Source organism: Pan paniscus, chromosome X, assembly GCF_029289425.2.
Source record: "Pan paniscus chromosome X, NHGRI_mPanPan1-v2.0_pri, whole genome shotgun sequence".
Taxonomy (NCBI): Eukaryota; Metazoa; Chordata; class Mammalia; order Primates; family Hominidae; genus Pan; species Pan paniscus.
Genome location: NC_073272.2, coordinates 77,160,839 through 77,175,850, shown reverse-complemented (window position 1 = coordinate 77,175,850; position 15,012 = coordinate 77,160,839). Strand labels below are relative to the sequence as shown.

The window sequence follows — 15,012 nt, the reverse complement described above, 5'->3', positions numbered from 1 at the left end:
TATAAGCAAGCTACTCTGTGCTCTCTGGTATTTGGGGGAAAGGTAAAAAGAAAAACTAATGTTTATTTACTTGCATATACCTAAACTCTATTATTTTCACTACATGTGTTAGCTAACTGAATTCTTGAGCAGGCTTGCAATGTAGTTGATAGTTTTAAAAATGAGTAGGAGAACTGGTATTCAGACCTAAATATGTCTAATCTCAAAGCCACCATGATATTTTCACTTAACTGTATGGGAATAAATGGAAACATTTCAGATAATCAAGTGTGATTGTAGTTAATTTTTAGTCAGTAATATACAGTAAAACTAATTTTAATCATTTAGTGTTTTTCCTTTGTGATTCTTCATAATCTGCAATTATCTACTTTAGGTTTCCTGTGTATTATGTACAGTTTCTATCACCTCTTTTGTTTTCTTTCTGTCTCTCTTGTGCATGAAAGTGAAGTCTTAGATTGAACTCTGCAGTGGTTTAAGTTGTCTTTACCTATATGTAAGTTGAAGGATTAGTGTTGAGACACTGTATCCTACTAGTGCAGCCTGTATGCCTAGGAGCTTAAAAACTGGGACCAAATGTCTGCCTATTTGAAATAGCAGATTATGAAGAGAGAACAAGGTAGTGGCTCTAAATATTTGGCATTTGGGAGTTGTGGAGCAAAGCAGTTAACTGTCTATAAGGAGAAGAGAGTTGTGGGGGCCACCTAGGTTAGTGATCCTGTGACCAGATAAACTTGGCTGGTCTCAGGCCTACAGCTGAAATAACTTGGTGATTAATTATTTTAATTTTATTTTTATAATTTCAACTTTTATATTCGGGGGTACATATGCTAGTTGATTAGCATGGGTATATTGCATGATGCTCAGCTTTAGGGTATGATTGATCCCATCCCCAGGTACTGAACATAGTACTCAGTAGTTAGTTTTTCAGTCTTTGCCCCCTTTCTCTCTCCCCACTCTAGTAGTCCTCCGTGTCTGTCGCTCTCCTCTTTATATCCATGTGTACCCAGTGTTTAGCTCTTACTTATATGTAAGAACACGCCGTATTTGGTTTTCTGTTTCTGTGTTAATTCACTTAGTATATAATGGCCTCCAGCTGTATCCCTGTTGCTGCAAAGGACATGATTTTGTTCTTTATTGTGGCTGTGTATATTCTATGGTTTATATGTACCACATTTTCTCTATCCAATCCACTGTTGATGGGCACCTGGGTTGATTCCATGTTTTTGCTGTTGTGAATAGTGCTGTAATAAATATATGAGTGCATGTGTCTTTCTGGCAGATTTATTTTTCTTTTGTTTTATACTTGTAATGAGATTGCTGGGTCAAATTGCAGTTCTGCTTTAAGTTCTTTGAGAAATCTCTAAACTGCCTTCCATAGGCGGTGAACTAATTTACAATCCCACCAATATAAATGTTCCCTTTTCTTTGCCCCTTCTCCAGCATCTGCTGTTTTTTGACTTTTTAATAATAGCCATTCTGACTGGTGTGAGATTGTGTCTCATTGTGGTTTGGATTTGCATTTCTCCTGTGATTAATGATGATGAGCATTTTTCATGTTTGTTGGCTGCTTGTGTGTTCTCTTTTGAGAAGTATCTGTTCTTGTCTTTTGCCCACTTTTTAATGGAGTTACTTGTTTTTTTGCTGTTGAATTAAGTTCCTTATAGATTCTGGATATTCATTGTTGGATACATAGTTTGTGAGTATTTTCTCTCATTCTGTAAGTTGTCTGTTTACTCTGTTGATAGTTTTTTTTTGTTATTTTGTGTTTTTGTTTGTTTGTTTGTTTGTTTTTTGTTTTTGCTGTGCAGAAGCTCTTTAGTTTAATTAGGTCCCAGTTGTGAATTTTTGTTTCTGTTGCAATTGTTTTTGAGGAATTAGTCATAAATTCTTTCTGACTTGGTGATTTCTTTATAAACATTTCTCTCTTCAGTACCTCCATGGAATAGACAGATGGCAGTCTAACAGTAGACTCTGACTTCTCTTAAGAAATCAGGGGAATAGTAAAAATTAAACTACAAAATTTCTCTTCTCATTCTTCTCTTCTGTTACCCCATAAAACAGTTTACTATCAATGTTCATCTTCTGGATAGATATAAAGAATATTTTTATCAGGATAATAAATTATTATAGTGTAATTTAAGGCAATGAGAAGTTCCTGTATCTCCCTCCCTGCTGCCCCAATCTGCCTTTTCCACATAAATTCCTCAGTCTCTCATCTCATAATTAAAAATATATAAAGTTTACATGTTCCTGGAAATTATTTTCTTAAAATACTCTTGTTGAATTTTTTCTCATAGCTTATGGCTAACAGGAGCAGAAGAGTAGACCAGTCAGTGTGCATCATCCTGTGCTATAAATGGGTTACGTAAGAGTATACTGAGATTTTTTTTTTTAAAGTGTGCTGAGATATTGATCCTTTGTCACTTGGGAATACAATTAGAAACTGAGGCAGCTGGTTTGCCTCCGTAAATGAGTAGTCTCTTCTCTTTTTTCCTGGTATGCTATATAAGCATTAACGTTTTTTACATATGCCATAATGTGAATGGGTTGGAAAGCACTGGGGGCAGAATGTAGGAGGCTACATGTTGTGAGCCCAAAAACACACAGGGAAGGCCATCAGTTCCAAAAGACAAATTTTGACCACTTGTCTAGGATTTTTGTTTCATTTTAGTTGTGTGCAGTCAAATATAAGTCATTTGTATATGGATATATTTTATATATTTTTGTAGCTTATATACGTGTATAGTATATTAGAAGCATTCTCCAGAACTAATAGATAATAAAAATTTATTTTTTTCTTTGCATCTAAATTAACTCCATATAAAATGGAGTATATCATAATGTATGGACATACGTAGCTGGTATTGTATAACTTTAAAAAAAATGACTTTCTTACAGTAAATATAAGAAAATCTGAATAGGAAGTATTAAGGGGCTAGTCTGCCTCCTTAGCGCAGTAGGCAGCACATCGGTCTCATAATCTGAAGGAAGTATTAAAGGGCTAACAATGTTGTACCTGGAATTTGAAATGGATATTAAATAATTAATTACCTATAATTGAGCTACAATATGATTTTTGCCACATATTTTATTTTCACATCAAAGAGTTACTGTTTGCTTTAATCCTTTTGTAGTGGCTTTCTCGTTTTTCTGAGAAGCAGCATCTTGAATGAGTCATTTAAGTTTAGCTTACATCATCCCCATTTCTGTGTTTTAAATGTTTTATTAGAAGGAGAGTTCATGATCACGAAATGACTATGTAAATTACTTCAAAGTGTTAGATTTATTATTACTTAAGTATTTTTAGAGTAAGCTTCATTGGTAAGCATTTGCATTTTAAAACGTATGTAATTGTATAGATATAAAGTTTTGTGACAGAATCCTTGTATATGATGTAGAGCCGTAATATTAGTACTAATATACCATATTTATTCACTCAACAGATATTTATAAAGTGCTTACTATATGCCCAGACATAAGGAGGGAACTGATAAGCCTAAATGGTAAATTGAAGAAGGTATGCTATGGAAATCCTAGGGAGATGCTAGTCTTGAGACTAGCAGCTTTGATTTTCATTTATCCAGGGACAGGATTTGAGACTTCGAGCCCTCTATAAGTTGGAGAGTTCTGTGACCCCTTCTCAAAGCTGAATCCCTTTAAAGTTTACAATCCCATCGACAATCCAGGGAGTTGACAAGGAAGCTTATCTATTTCAGCCAGGGCTCTTGGTTGGGAAAAATAGTTACATTGAATTTACGGTCATGGCCTTCACCTCACATACTTTATGGTTTGAATTTATATTACTCATATAGTCTAAAAGATCCGAAGCTGAAATATTAACTTCACAAGTAATTCTGAGTTGGTGATTCCCTGGAGACCTGGTAGAAGCAAATGTAGAATCACTCTGGAGATATATGACCTTAACCAAGGCTACCCAGAAATTTCACAGATTGTAGCTACACCTGAGAAAATAACCTTAGGAAAAGCTAGGAACAGAAAGTATTAGTAGTCAACCTGAGGAAAGTTAGCATACAAAATAAATGGCATGATTAGATTCTCAAGAACTTCTGATAATAGAAGTATTTGATAAAGACTATAAGTATGTCTAAAATGATATTTTTAAAATTCCTAATCATAACTTTATGCCAGAAAATTTAAAACTTTAAATACACAATATTTAAGAAAAATATACTCAGCAATGAGCATTCATTGCAGTTATTTCATATTAGCCAAAAACAAGAAACAATCTAGATGTCTATGAGGAGAACTAATAAATGATAGTGTATTCATGCAGTGGAATACTACATGGTAGTTAGAATGATTGAACGGGAGCTCCATGACAAGCATGAGTAAATCTCGCTTTGAGTGAAAAAGTAATTTGTAGGATTTTACAAACAGTATAGCCATTTGTACAGTTTAGTGATACACATGCAGTAAAAAACATAAAACACTGCAAAAAATGGTAAATATATAATTTAGGGGTTTAGTTACCTATTGGAAAGGAAGGAAGGAAAGAGAATGGGATCATGTAGGATCATATATTAGGCTTCAGCTTCATCCGAAGTTTTAACAGTGTTAAAATTTGATGAAGATGGAATGTGGAAGCACATTTGTTTCTTATATCTTATATACTTTTCTGAGTATTTAAATTTTTGTAACAAAAATATATTTTAAAATACTTTGCATTAAAAAGCAATTGAGAAAGTGTATAAACATGCTAAACCTGCATATTTCTTATTTTGAATCAAACTATGTTTAAATCTTTTAAGAAATTATTTTATGCTACTTTCTCCTTCCACCTTTCATAATCAAAGTTTGTGGGGAAAATATATAAGAACAAAATCATTTAATATGATATGCTGATTCTGGGGTCAATTCTTGTTGGCGGTTTCCAGATCCTAGTAGCACAGTGAAATGTTTTCTACCCCCAAGGTCTTTTCTCTCGTGATAACTGAGCCTTTCCATCTCTGTTGATTCCTGTCTCATGGAGTATGTTTGGGGGCATTTTACTCTCTTAGGGCCTGGTGGGAGGGGGATGGTTTCTCTTCTCTTTGGGTCTCTGTCTTTCTGAGCTCCACTCCTACCCCGAGGGTTTGTCTCTTACACTTGCACTCTCTCAGAGTCAATCTCTTGCTTGTTCTCTTATTTGGCATCTCCTTCCTTTCCCTTTTTCTATCTAGAGCTCACTCTTCTGGGATAGTCTCTGTCTTTCTGTGCTGTATGTGCGTGTGCCTGCCTTTCTCTTTTTTCCCTCCCCTCTCCCAAGTCCCCATCAGTTTCTTTCTTACTCTCCCCATGGGTAGGTCTTTTTCTGTCTCTCTTGCTCTCTTTCCACTTCTTTTCTAATTTACCTACTTATGTTCCATTTGTCTTATTTAGGTAAAGCTACTTCTTCTTCTAATCCAAGCAGCCCAGCTCCAGACTGGTACAAAGATTTTGTTACAGATGCTGATGCTGAGGTTTTAGAGCATTCTGGGAAAATGGTACTTCTCTTTGAAATTCTTCGAATGGCAGAGGAAATTGGGGATAAAGTGTAAGTGCTTTACCATATTTATTATATAAATTAACCTTTTGATTATGTTTTTATTGCTTAAACAATGTATTTGAACAAATCTGTTGCTTTTCCTTCCCTCCTAAAGATGTGATTTATTTGGTCATTGTAGTGCTAGGCCAATACAAGCAACTATCTTTTTTGTAAGCCACTAGTTCTGATTGCATATTCAGGTTATTTCTTCAGTGTAAATTTCTGCTTCTACCTATTGCAACTTGAACTTATTTCCTTGGGTAGAGCTCTTAGTTGAAATTTGTGTTTCTCCATCTTCAAAATCATTTTTCGGTTTATGTAGTGTGACTTCTACCGTGTTGCTTTACTGAGATTTCCCCCTGTAAAGTCATTAGTGACCTTCTAATCCTCAAATCTAGTGGACATCTCTCAGGCTTTATTTTATTTTACCTGCTTGATTATTCTTTCTTCTTCTTCTTCTTTTTTTTTTTTTTTCATTATGAGACAGGGTCTTGCTCTGTTGCCCAGGCTGGAGTGCAGTGGCACAATCACAGCTTACTGCAGTCTTGACCTCCCAGGCTCAGGTGATCCTCCCACCTCAGCCTCTCCAGTAGCTGGGACTACAGGCGCACACCACCATGCCCAGCTAGTGTTTTTATTTTTAGCAGAGATAGGGTTTCACTGTGTTGCCCGGGCTGATCTTGAACTCTTGAGCTCAAGCAATTTGTGCGCCTCAGCCTCCCAAAGTGCTGGGATTACAGGTGTGAGCCACCACACCTGGCCTGATTATTCTTTCTTTATCATTTATTCTTTGTTTTTTGTTCCACTTCTAACATTTTTGCCACCATTCCTTTCTTTGCATCTTCACCCCCCTTCAAATTACTTTTCCAAAAACATTATTATTATTTTTTTTTGAGACGGAGTTTTGCTGTTGTTGCCCAGGCTGGAGTGCAATGGTGCGATCTCGGCTCATCGCAACCTCCGCCTCCCAGGTTCAAGTGATTCTCCTGCCTGAGCCTCCTGAGTAGCTGGGATTCCAGGCACGCACCACCACGCCCAGCTAATTTTGTATTTTTAGTAGAGATGGGGTTTCTCCATGTTGGTCAGGCTGGTCTCGAACTCCTGACCTCAGGTAATCTGCCTGCCTCAGCCTCCCAAAGTGCTGGGATTACAGGCGTGAGACACCACGCCCGGCCTCCAAAAACATATTTTTAAAATTTTGAACAAGACTTACTGTCTAGGCTGCTAGGTCCCAACATCTGATTATAAACGATTTTTAAAAGGTATCTGAGATGCTTTTTTTTTTTTTTTTTTGAGACGGAGTTTTGCTCTTGTCACCCAGGCTGGAGTGCAGCGGCGCAATCTCAGCTCACTAAAATCACCTCCACTTCCTGGGTTCAAGTGATTCTCCAGCGTTGCCTCCTGAGTAGCTGGGATTACAGGCACACACCACCACGCCCAGCTAATTTTGTTTTTTTAATAGAGAGGGGGTTTCACCACGTTGGCCCGGCTGGTCTTGAACTCCTGACCTCAGGTGATCCACCCGCCTCAGCCTCCCAAAATGCTGGGATTACAGGTGTGAGCCACCGCGCCTAGCTTGAGATGCTTTTAATAAAAATTTTAAATAAGGCTAAAATAAAATAATCTTTAATGTTTAAAAAAAATCTCAAAATATGGTCTCAAACAAAAGAGTTCTTCATGTTGTCTGCAACTGGAAAAGGTTAATAGAGAGAACCATTAGTATAGACATTTAATCCTAACAACTTTTTTCCTTTTCTACTGTAAGACTTCTCTGAGTTCAGTGGTTCCCAGAACCAGCCTTAATTGCTAACTGACTAAAATCAACCTCTTTCCAGTATAGTAACCCAGATTGCAGATTAATTCCAATTTAATAATTAGTATTTCTAAGACTTTAAGTTTTTCACTTATGGGAACTTTCAAGAACTTAATTTGTAGCACAGAAAGAATTGATTCAATTATGTTTTTGATTTTGGGAAAGATAAACTACTGAGGGGTCAAAGCATAGGCCTTGGTCATTTGAGCTGAGCACCAGGAGTCAATTCATTTTCTTACCAACATTCTAGAAGTAGTTAACTGGGAGATAGTAGACTCCAACAGTGTGGAGCTCAGGAAGTCATACAATAAAAAACACTTAAGTGGTTAACTCCAACAGCCGTTTCATAGCTTCAATTGTTTTCAGTTCTACTAAATCTGAAGATATGTAGCAGGGAATGTTGAAGGATCTTCAGGAGTCATAAGTACCTTCTTCTCCTATAGTATAGCTTTTAGAATAAAAATAAAACTTAAAGCATACTTGCCACAGGTATATTGTTTCTTATATACTGATCTACTTTGTTTGCATATATAAAGGACAATAGAAGACCTCTTATATTCTCTTTCTAGATTTTATTTCTTTTCTAGTGTGTAAGTATGTTATAAATTCTGTCCAGTGGGTTAGACCAGAATAGTCATTTTAGAACTATTTCTCAGAGCCCCTGGAAATTGGTGACCAAAAGGAGAGGGTAAGGGAACAGTAACATTTTTCCTCCTTCTCCCGTAATGCCTAAAACAGCTTGCTTTTATAATTTATTTTATTTGAACTCTACACAAAACTTGATGTGACCAAATAGTTTTCATGGCTAAAAAGGAGTTAGAAAATTACTAGGGCAGAGAATCAGGAATTTGCAGACATACTTGAAATGTAATGACAAAGTGTTATAGAATGCATGTAATTTTAAATTACTGAAATACTTGTAATAGGGAAACTTTTTACATTCTCTAAAACAGTGTGTTTTATAGAGCAGAAGTTTTAAATTTTGATGAAGTCTAATTTATCAACTTTTAAAACAATCATACTTTGTGTCATGTGTAAATAATTTTTTACCTAACCCATGTTATGAAGATTTTCTTCTGTGTTCTTCTAAACATTCTGTTCTTACAGTTTTTACAGTTAGATTTATGCTCCATTTTAAGTTATTTTTTGCATAAAGTATGCAGTTTAGGTTGAAGTTCACTTTTTTTCATGTGGATGTTCAGTTTTGCTAAGACCATTGTTTTTGTCATGTGGATGTTCAGTTTCGCTAAGACCATTGTGTAGGTTTTTTTTTTTTTTTTTTTTTTTTGAGACAGAGTCTCGCTCTGTCACCCAAGCTGGAGTGCAGTGGTGCGATCTCCACTCACTGCAAGCTCCGCCTCCTGGGTTCACGCCATTCTCCTACCTCAGCCTCCCGAGTAGCTGGGACTACAGGCGCCCACCACAGTGCCCAGCTTATTTTTTTTGTATTTTTAGTAGAGACGGAATTTCACCGTGTTAGCCAGGATGGTCTCGATCTCCTGACCGCGTGATCCGCCCGTCTCAGTCTCCCAAAATGCTGGGATTACAGGCGTGAGCCACTGCGCCCGGCTACCAAGACCATTGGTTAAAAGACTATCCTTTTACCATTGAAATGCCTGGGCCCTACAATTAATTATCCTATGTGGCTCTCTATCTGGACTCTATTCTGTTCTATTGATCTGTGCCTGTCCCTTTACTACACTGTCTTGGTTACTGTAACTTTGTAAGTAATGAAATCATGAAGAGTCAGCCCTCCAACTTTGTTTTTCTTTTTCAGAATTGTCTTCCCTCCTCTGAGGTGGCATTCTCATATACATTTTACAATCACCTTGTAATTTCTACAAAAAAATCCTGCTGGGATTTTTGTTATAATTGTGTTAAATTTGTAGATCGATTTAGGAAGAAGTGATATCTTTACTAGGAATCTTCTAATCCATAAACACTAATCTGTTTTTTTAGCCTTGTTTTCAGCCAGTCCCTCATATCTCTGGACTTGATTGAAGATTTTCTTGAATTAGCTAGTAGGGAGAAGACAGAAGATAAAGATAAACCCCTTATTTATAAAGGTGAGCTACAAATATTTCTGTGTCGTAATTTTAAAAATACTGATTTAAACATACCATACAAACAATGTAGCAACAAAAGAAACAAAACTACCCAGTCTCACAACTCTAACATACCAAAATTTTTTTGCAATGTCTATTTGTCCTTATCCATATATATGTATAGTCTTTTTCAAAATAAAATTGTATTGTTTATATTTGAGGTTTACAACATGGTGTTATGGGATACATATAGATAGTAAAATGGCTACTGTAGTGAAGCAGATGAACATATCTATCATCTCACATAGTTTTTTTTGGTGACAAGAGCAGCTAATATCAACTTAAGAAAAATTCCTAATACAGCAGTCTTTGTTGTTGAAATTGTTGGATAAATTAAAACTTTTTGGTTTCTAAAGCAGTTTTATTGAGAGATAATTCACATCCTGTACAAGTCACCCATTTAAAGTGTAGAACTCAATGGTTTTAATATATTCACAGAGATGTACAAACATCACTAGAGTCAGTTTTTGAACATTTTAATCACTACCAAATAAAACTCTGTACCCTTTAACTATTACTCCCCTATCCAGCCCAAAACTCCCTCACATAAGCAACCACTAATCTCCTTTATGTTTCTAATAGATTCATATATTCTGGACCAGTCACATAAATGGAAACATGTAATATGTGGTCTTGATAGATATTAGGGTTGTTCTCACCTTTCAGCTGTTGTGAATAGTGCTGTTGTGTATATTTGTTACACAGGTTTTCATTTATTTAAACAAATGGCAATACCAAACTGTTTTCTACACTGCCTGTACTATTTCAGTCCTACCAGCAATATACAAGCATTTCAGTTTCTCCACATTCTTGTCAACACTTGTTATTTTTCATTTTTGTTTTTGTTATAACCATCCTAATGGTTGTGAAGTGGTATCTTATGATTTTAATTTTCATTTCTCTAATGACTAATAATGTTGAACATCTTTTAATGTACTTGTTGACTATTTCTTTATCTTCTTTGGAAAAAATGTTTATTCAGGTCCTTTGCCCATTTTTGAATTGGATTGCTTATCTTTTTGTTGTTGAAATGTAAGTGTTTTAAAAAATATATTCTACATACTAGGCCCCTATCATATATATAATTTGCAAATATTTTCTCTCATTCTGTGGGTTATCTTTCGCTTTCATTAAAAAAAAAAATAGTTCCGGTGATCTGTATCACTTTCTTTTATTTATTTATTTTTAATTTTTCGTAGAGATGAGGTCTCCCTCTATTTGCCCAGACTGGTCTTGAACTCCTGGGCTCAAGCAGTCCTCCCTCGTTGGCCTCCCAAAGTGCTGGGATTAAGGTGTGAGCCACCATACCTGGCCATCTGTTGCTTTCTTGAGTGTGTCCTCTGATGCACAAAAATATTTTATTTTGTTGACATCCAATTTATTTTTTCTTTTGTTGCTTGTGCTTTTACTGTCATAGCTGAGAAACCATTTCGAAATAAAAAGTCGTGAAGCTTTAACCCCTGTGTTTGCTTAAAAGAGTTTTATAGTTTTAGTCCTTGCACTTAGGTCTTTGATCCATTTTGAGTTAATTTTTATGCATGATATGAGGTAAAGGCTCAACTTCAGTCTTTTGCTGTGGTTATCCATTTGCCCCAGGACTGTTTGTTGAAAAGAATATTCTTTCTTTATTGAATAGCTTTTGTCACTCTTATTAAAAAGGAATTGATGATGGAGACACATGTTTGTTTCCTGACCCTCAATTCTATTCCATTGATCTATATGTCAGTCGCTGTGCTAATACTGCACTATTTCATTACCATTGCTTTGAAAGTGATGTTGAAATTGGAAAGTGTGGCTATTCCAGATCTCTTGGAATTCAACATCAACCTTAGAATCTCCTATAAATTTCTACAAAGAAGTCAGCTTAGATGCTAATAGGGATTGTGTTGAATGTATAGTTAATTTTAGGAAGTACTGCCATCTTAATAATATTATGTCTTATCCATGAACATGGGGTGTTTTGCTGTTTATTTAGGTCTCTTATTTATTTCACCAATATTTTATAGTTTGCAGAGTATACATTTTACACTTTTGTTAAATGTATTTGTACATATTTTATTTCTGAGGCTGAGTGAAATTTGTTCTTAGTGAATTCTTTAGGATTTTTTATATACAAGATCATGTCATCTGCAAGTACAGATAATTTCCTTTCTAATCTGAATGCCTTTTATTTGTTTGCTTATCCAGTTGCCCTGGTTAAGACCTCAAGTACAATGTTGAGTGAAAGTGGCAAGAGCTGACATCCTTGTCTTGTCTCTAATCATAGTGTGAAGGAATCCAGTTTTTCAACATTTTGTATGATGTTAGTTTCGTGGATACTATTTATCAAGTTGAGGAAATTATCTTCTCTTTCTAGTTTGTTAAATGTGTTTGTCATGAAAGAGTGTGACATACTATCTTGATTTCTCTGCAGCTATTGAGATGATCATGTCATGTTTTTTTTTTCCCCATTCTATTAACATAGTGTATTACTTTGATTTTCAGATGTTAAACCAACCTTGCATACCTGGGATAAATCCCACTTGTCATGGTGTATAATTCTTTTTATATGGTGCTGGATTCAGTTTGCTAGTGTTTTTTGTTGTTGGCAATGGAATGTTTTAATTGGCTTTTTTTGTCCTGATTATGAAAGTATTATTATATCTTGCATATATAATATTGGCTGTATAATATTCTGTCATATGGCTGTACATAACTTATTTAATCATTTGATTGCTTTCTCTAATTTTTCAACTTTTTTTTTTTTTAGAGACAGGGTCTTGCTCTGTCACCCAAGCTGAAGTGCAGTCGAGCAATCTTGGCTCACTGCAGCCTCTGCCTCCTGGGTTCAAGCGATTCTTGTGCCTCAGCCTCCTGAGTAGCTGGGATTACAGGTGTGTGCCACCATGCCTGGCTAATTTTTGTATTTTTTGTAGAGATGGGGTTTTGACATGTTGGCTGGGTCTTGAACTCCTGGCCTCAAGTGATCCACCCGCCTTGGCCTCTTAAAGCACTGGGATTACAGGTGTGAGCTACCACACCTGGCCTAATTTTTCAACATTTAAAATTTTTGTACATAAGTTTATATCTGCGTTTTAAACTTTTTTGCTTAAGATAGATTCCTAAGAGGAGAAATCATTTACCAACAGGTATGATCTTTTTTAGGACTTTTGAAACATTGTCAACTTATTTTCCAGAACAGTTGGATTAGTACTCCTAATAGGAATCCTTGAATGATCACTACACCATTGCCATAATAATTAAAACCTTTCTTAATAGATGAATAATGATATCTTGTATTTGTTTTAATTTGCATTTATTTTATAACCAGTAACATAGATTGTCTCTGCTAATCTCTTTTTGCTTTTACTGCTGACTGATGGCTATGTTTCTGTCTGCCTGCAATGCTCTCTCCACCCGCACTATCTTCTTCACCTGATTAATTCCTATCCATTCTTCATCTTTCATGTCCAGTGACACTCCTCAGTACTGACTTCCCTCCTCCTGACTCCAATGTCTGATTTTTTCCTTTTAATTTTTGTGGGTGCATGGTAGGTGTTATGTATTCATGGGTTACATGAGATATTTTGATACATGCATGCAATGGATAATAATTACATCAGGGTAAATGGGATATCTATCACCTCAAACATTTATCCTTTGTGATACAAAAAATCCAATTATACTCTTTTAGTTATTTAAAAATATACAATTTTTAATTATTTTTGACGGTAGTCACCCTGTTGTGCTAGCAATTACTAGTTCTTATTCATTCCAACTATATATTTGTACCTGTTAACCATCAGTACTTCCACCCCAACCACCCACTACCCTTCCCAGCCTGTGGTAACCATCCTTCTACTCTGTATCTCCATGAGTTCAATTATTTTTATTTTTAGATCCCACAAATAAATGACAACATGCAAAGTTTGTCTTTCTCTGCCTAGCTTATTTCACTTAATGACCTCCAGTTCCATCCATGTTGTTGTAAATGACAGGATCTTTCTCTTTTATGGCTGAATACTATTCCATTGTATATATGTATCACATTTTCATTATCCATTCATCTGTTGATGGACACTTAGGTTGTCTCCAAGTCTTGGCTATTGTGAACAGTGCTACAATAAACAGTGCAGATATGTCTTCGATATACCGATTTCCATTATTTTGGGTATATACCTAGGAGTGGGATTGCTGGATCCTTTTTTTTTTGGTGGGGGGAGACAAGGTGACACTCTGTCACCCAGGCTGGAGTGCAGTGGTGTGATCTCGGCTCACTGCAACTTCCACCTCCTGAGTTCAAGGGATTCTCCCACCTCCGCCTCCCCAGTAGCTGGGACTACAGGCATACACTACCACGCCCAGCTAATTTTTGTATTTTTTTGGTAGAGACAGGGTTTCACCATGTTGGCCAGGCTGGTCTCAAACTCTTGACCTCAGGTTATCTGCCTGCCTTGGCCTCCCAAAGTGCTGGGATTATGTAAGTGAGCCACTGCATCTGGCCGGGATTGCCGGATTCTATGGTAGCTCTATTTTTAATTTTTTGAGGAACCTCTGAACTGTTCTCCATAGTGGTTTTACTAATTTATGTTCCCACCAGCAGTGTACAAGAGTTCCCTTTTCTCCAAATCCTCTCTAGTATTTGTTACTCCCTGACTTTGGATAAAAGCCAAGTTAACTGGGGTGGGAAGATATCTCATAGTTTGATTTGCATTTTTCTGATAATGAATGATGTTGAGCACCTTTTCCTATACCTGTTTGCCATTGGTATGTCTTCTTTTGAGAAATGATTATTATTTTGTCCATTTTAAAATCAGATTATTAAATTTTTTTTCCTGTAGAGTTGTTTGAGTTCTGTATATATTCCGGTTATTAATCGCTTGTCAGATGGGTAGTTTTCATATATTTTCTCCCATCCTGTGGGTTGTCTCTTCACTTTGTTAACTGTGTCCTTTGTTGTGCAGAAGCTTTTTAACTTGATGAAATCACATTTGTCTGTTTTTGCTTTTGTTGCCTCTGCTTGTTGGGTATTACTCAAAAAATCTTTGCCTAGTCCAATGTCCTGGAGAGTTTCCCCAATGTTTTCTTGTAGTAGATTTGCAGTTTGAGGTCTAAGATTTAAATCTTTAATCCATTTTGACTTGATTTTTATATATGGCGAGAGATAGGGGTCTAGTTTTTTTCTCCTGAATATGGATATCCAGTTTTCCCCAGCACCATTTGCTGAAGAGACTGTCTTTTCCCCAGGGTATATTCATGGCAACTTTGTCAAAAATGAGTTCACTGCAGATTTATGCATTTATCTCAGGGTTCTCTATTGTGTTGATCTATGTGTTTTTATGCCAGTACCATAGTGTTTTGGTTACTATAGTTCTGTAGTATAAAGTCAGGTAATGTGATTCTTACACTTTTGTTCTTTTGGCTTAGTATAGCTTTGGCTATTTTGGGTCTTTTGTGGTTCCATATAAATTTTTAGGGTTGTTTTTTGTATTTCTGTGAAGAATGTCACTGGTATTCTATACGGATTGTAATGAATCTGTAGATTGCTTTGGGTAGTATGGACATTTTAATAATATCGATTATTCCAATCC

The 15,012-nt window shown here is 36.0% G+C and overlaps 1 protein-coding gene across 9 annotated transcripts in view; it reads left to right on the top strand.

Moving 5' to 3' along the window:
• ATRX (ATRX chromatin remodeler) overlaps positions 1-15,012 on the top strand; it is a 286,622-nt gene that overhangs the window by 192,760 nt on the left and 78,850 nt on the right. For all 9 annotated transcript variants that reach the window (XM_008978121.6, XM_003824403.6, XM_003824402.6 and 6 more), the window contains 2 exons: positions 5,380-5,533; positions 9,297-9,403. In XM_008978121.6, the coding sequence (XP_008976369.3) occupies positions 5,380-5,533; positions 9,297-9,403 (261 nt within the window). The remainder of the gene's footprint in view (positions 1-5,379; positions 5,534-9,296; positions 9,404-15,012) is intronic.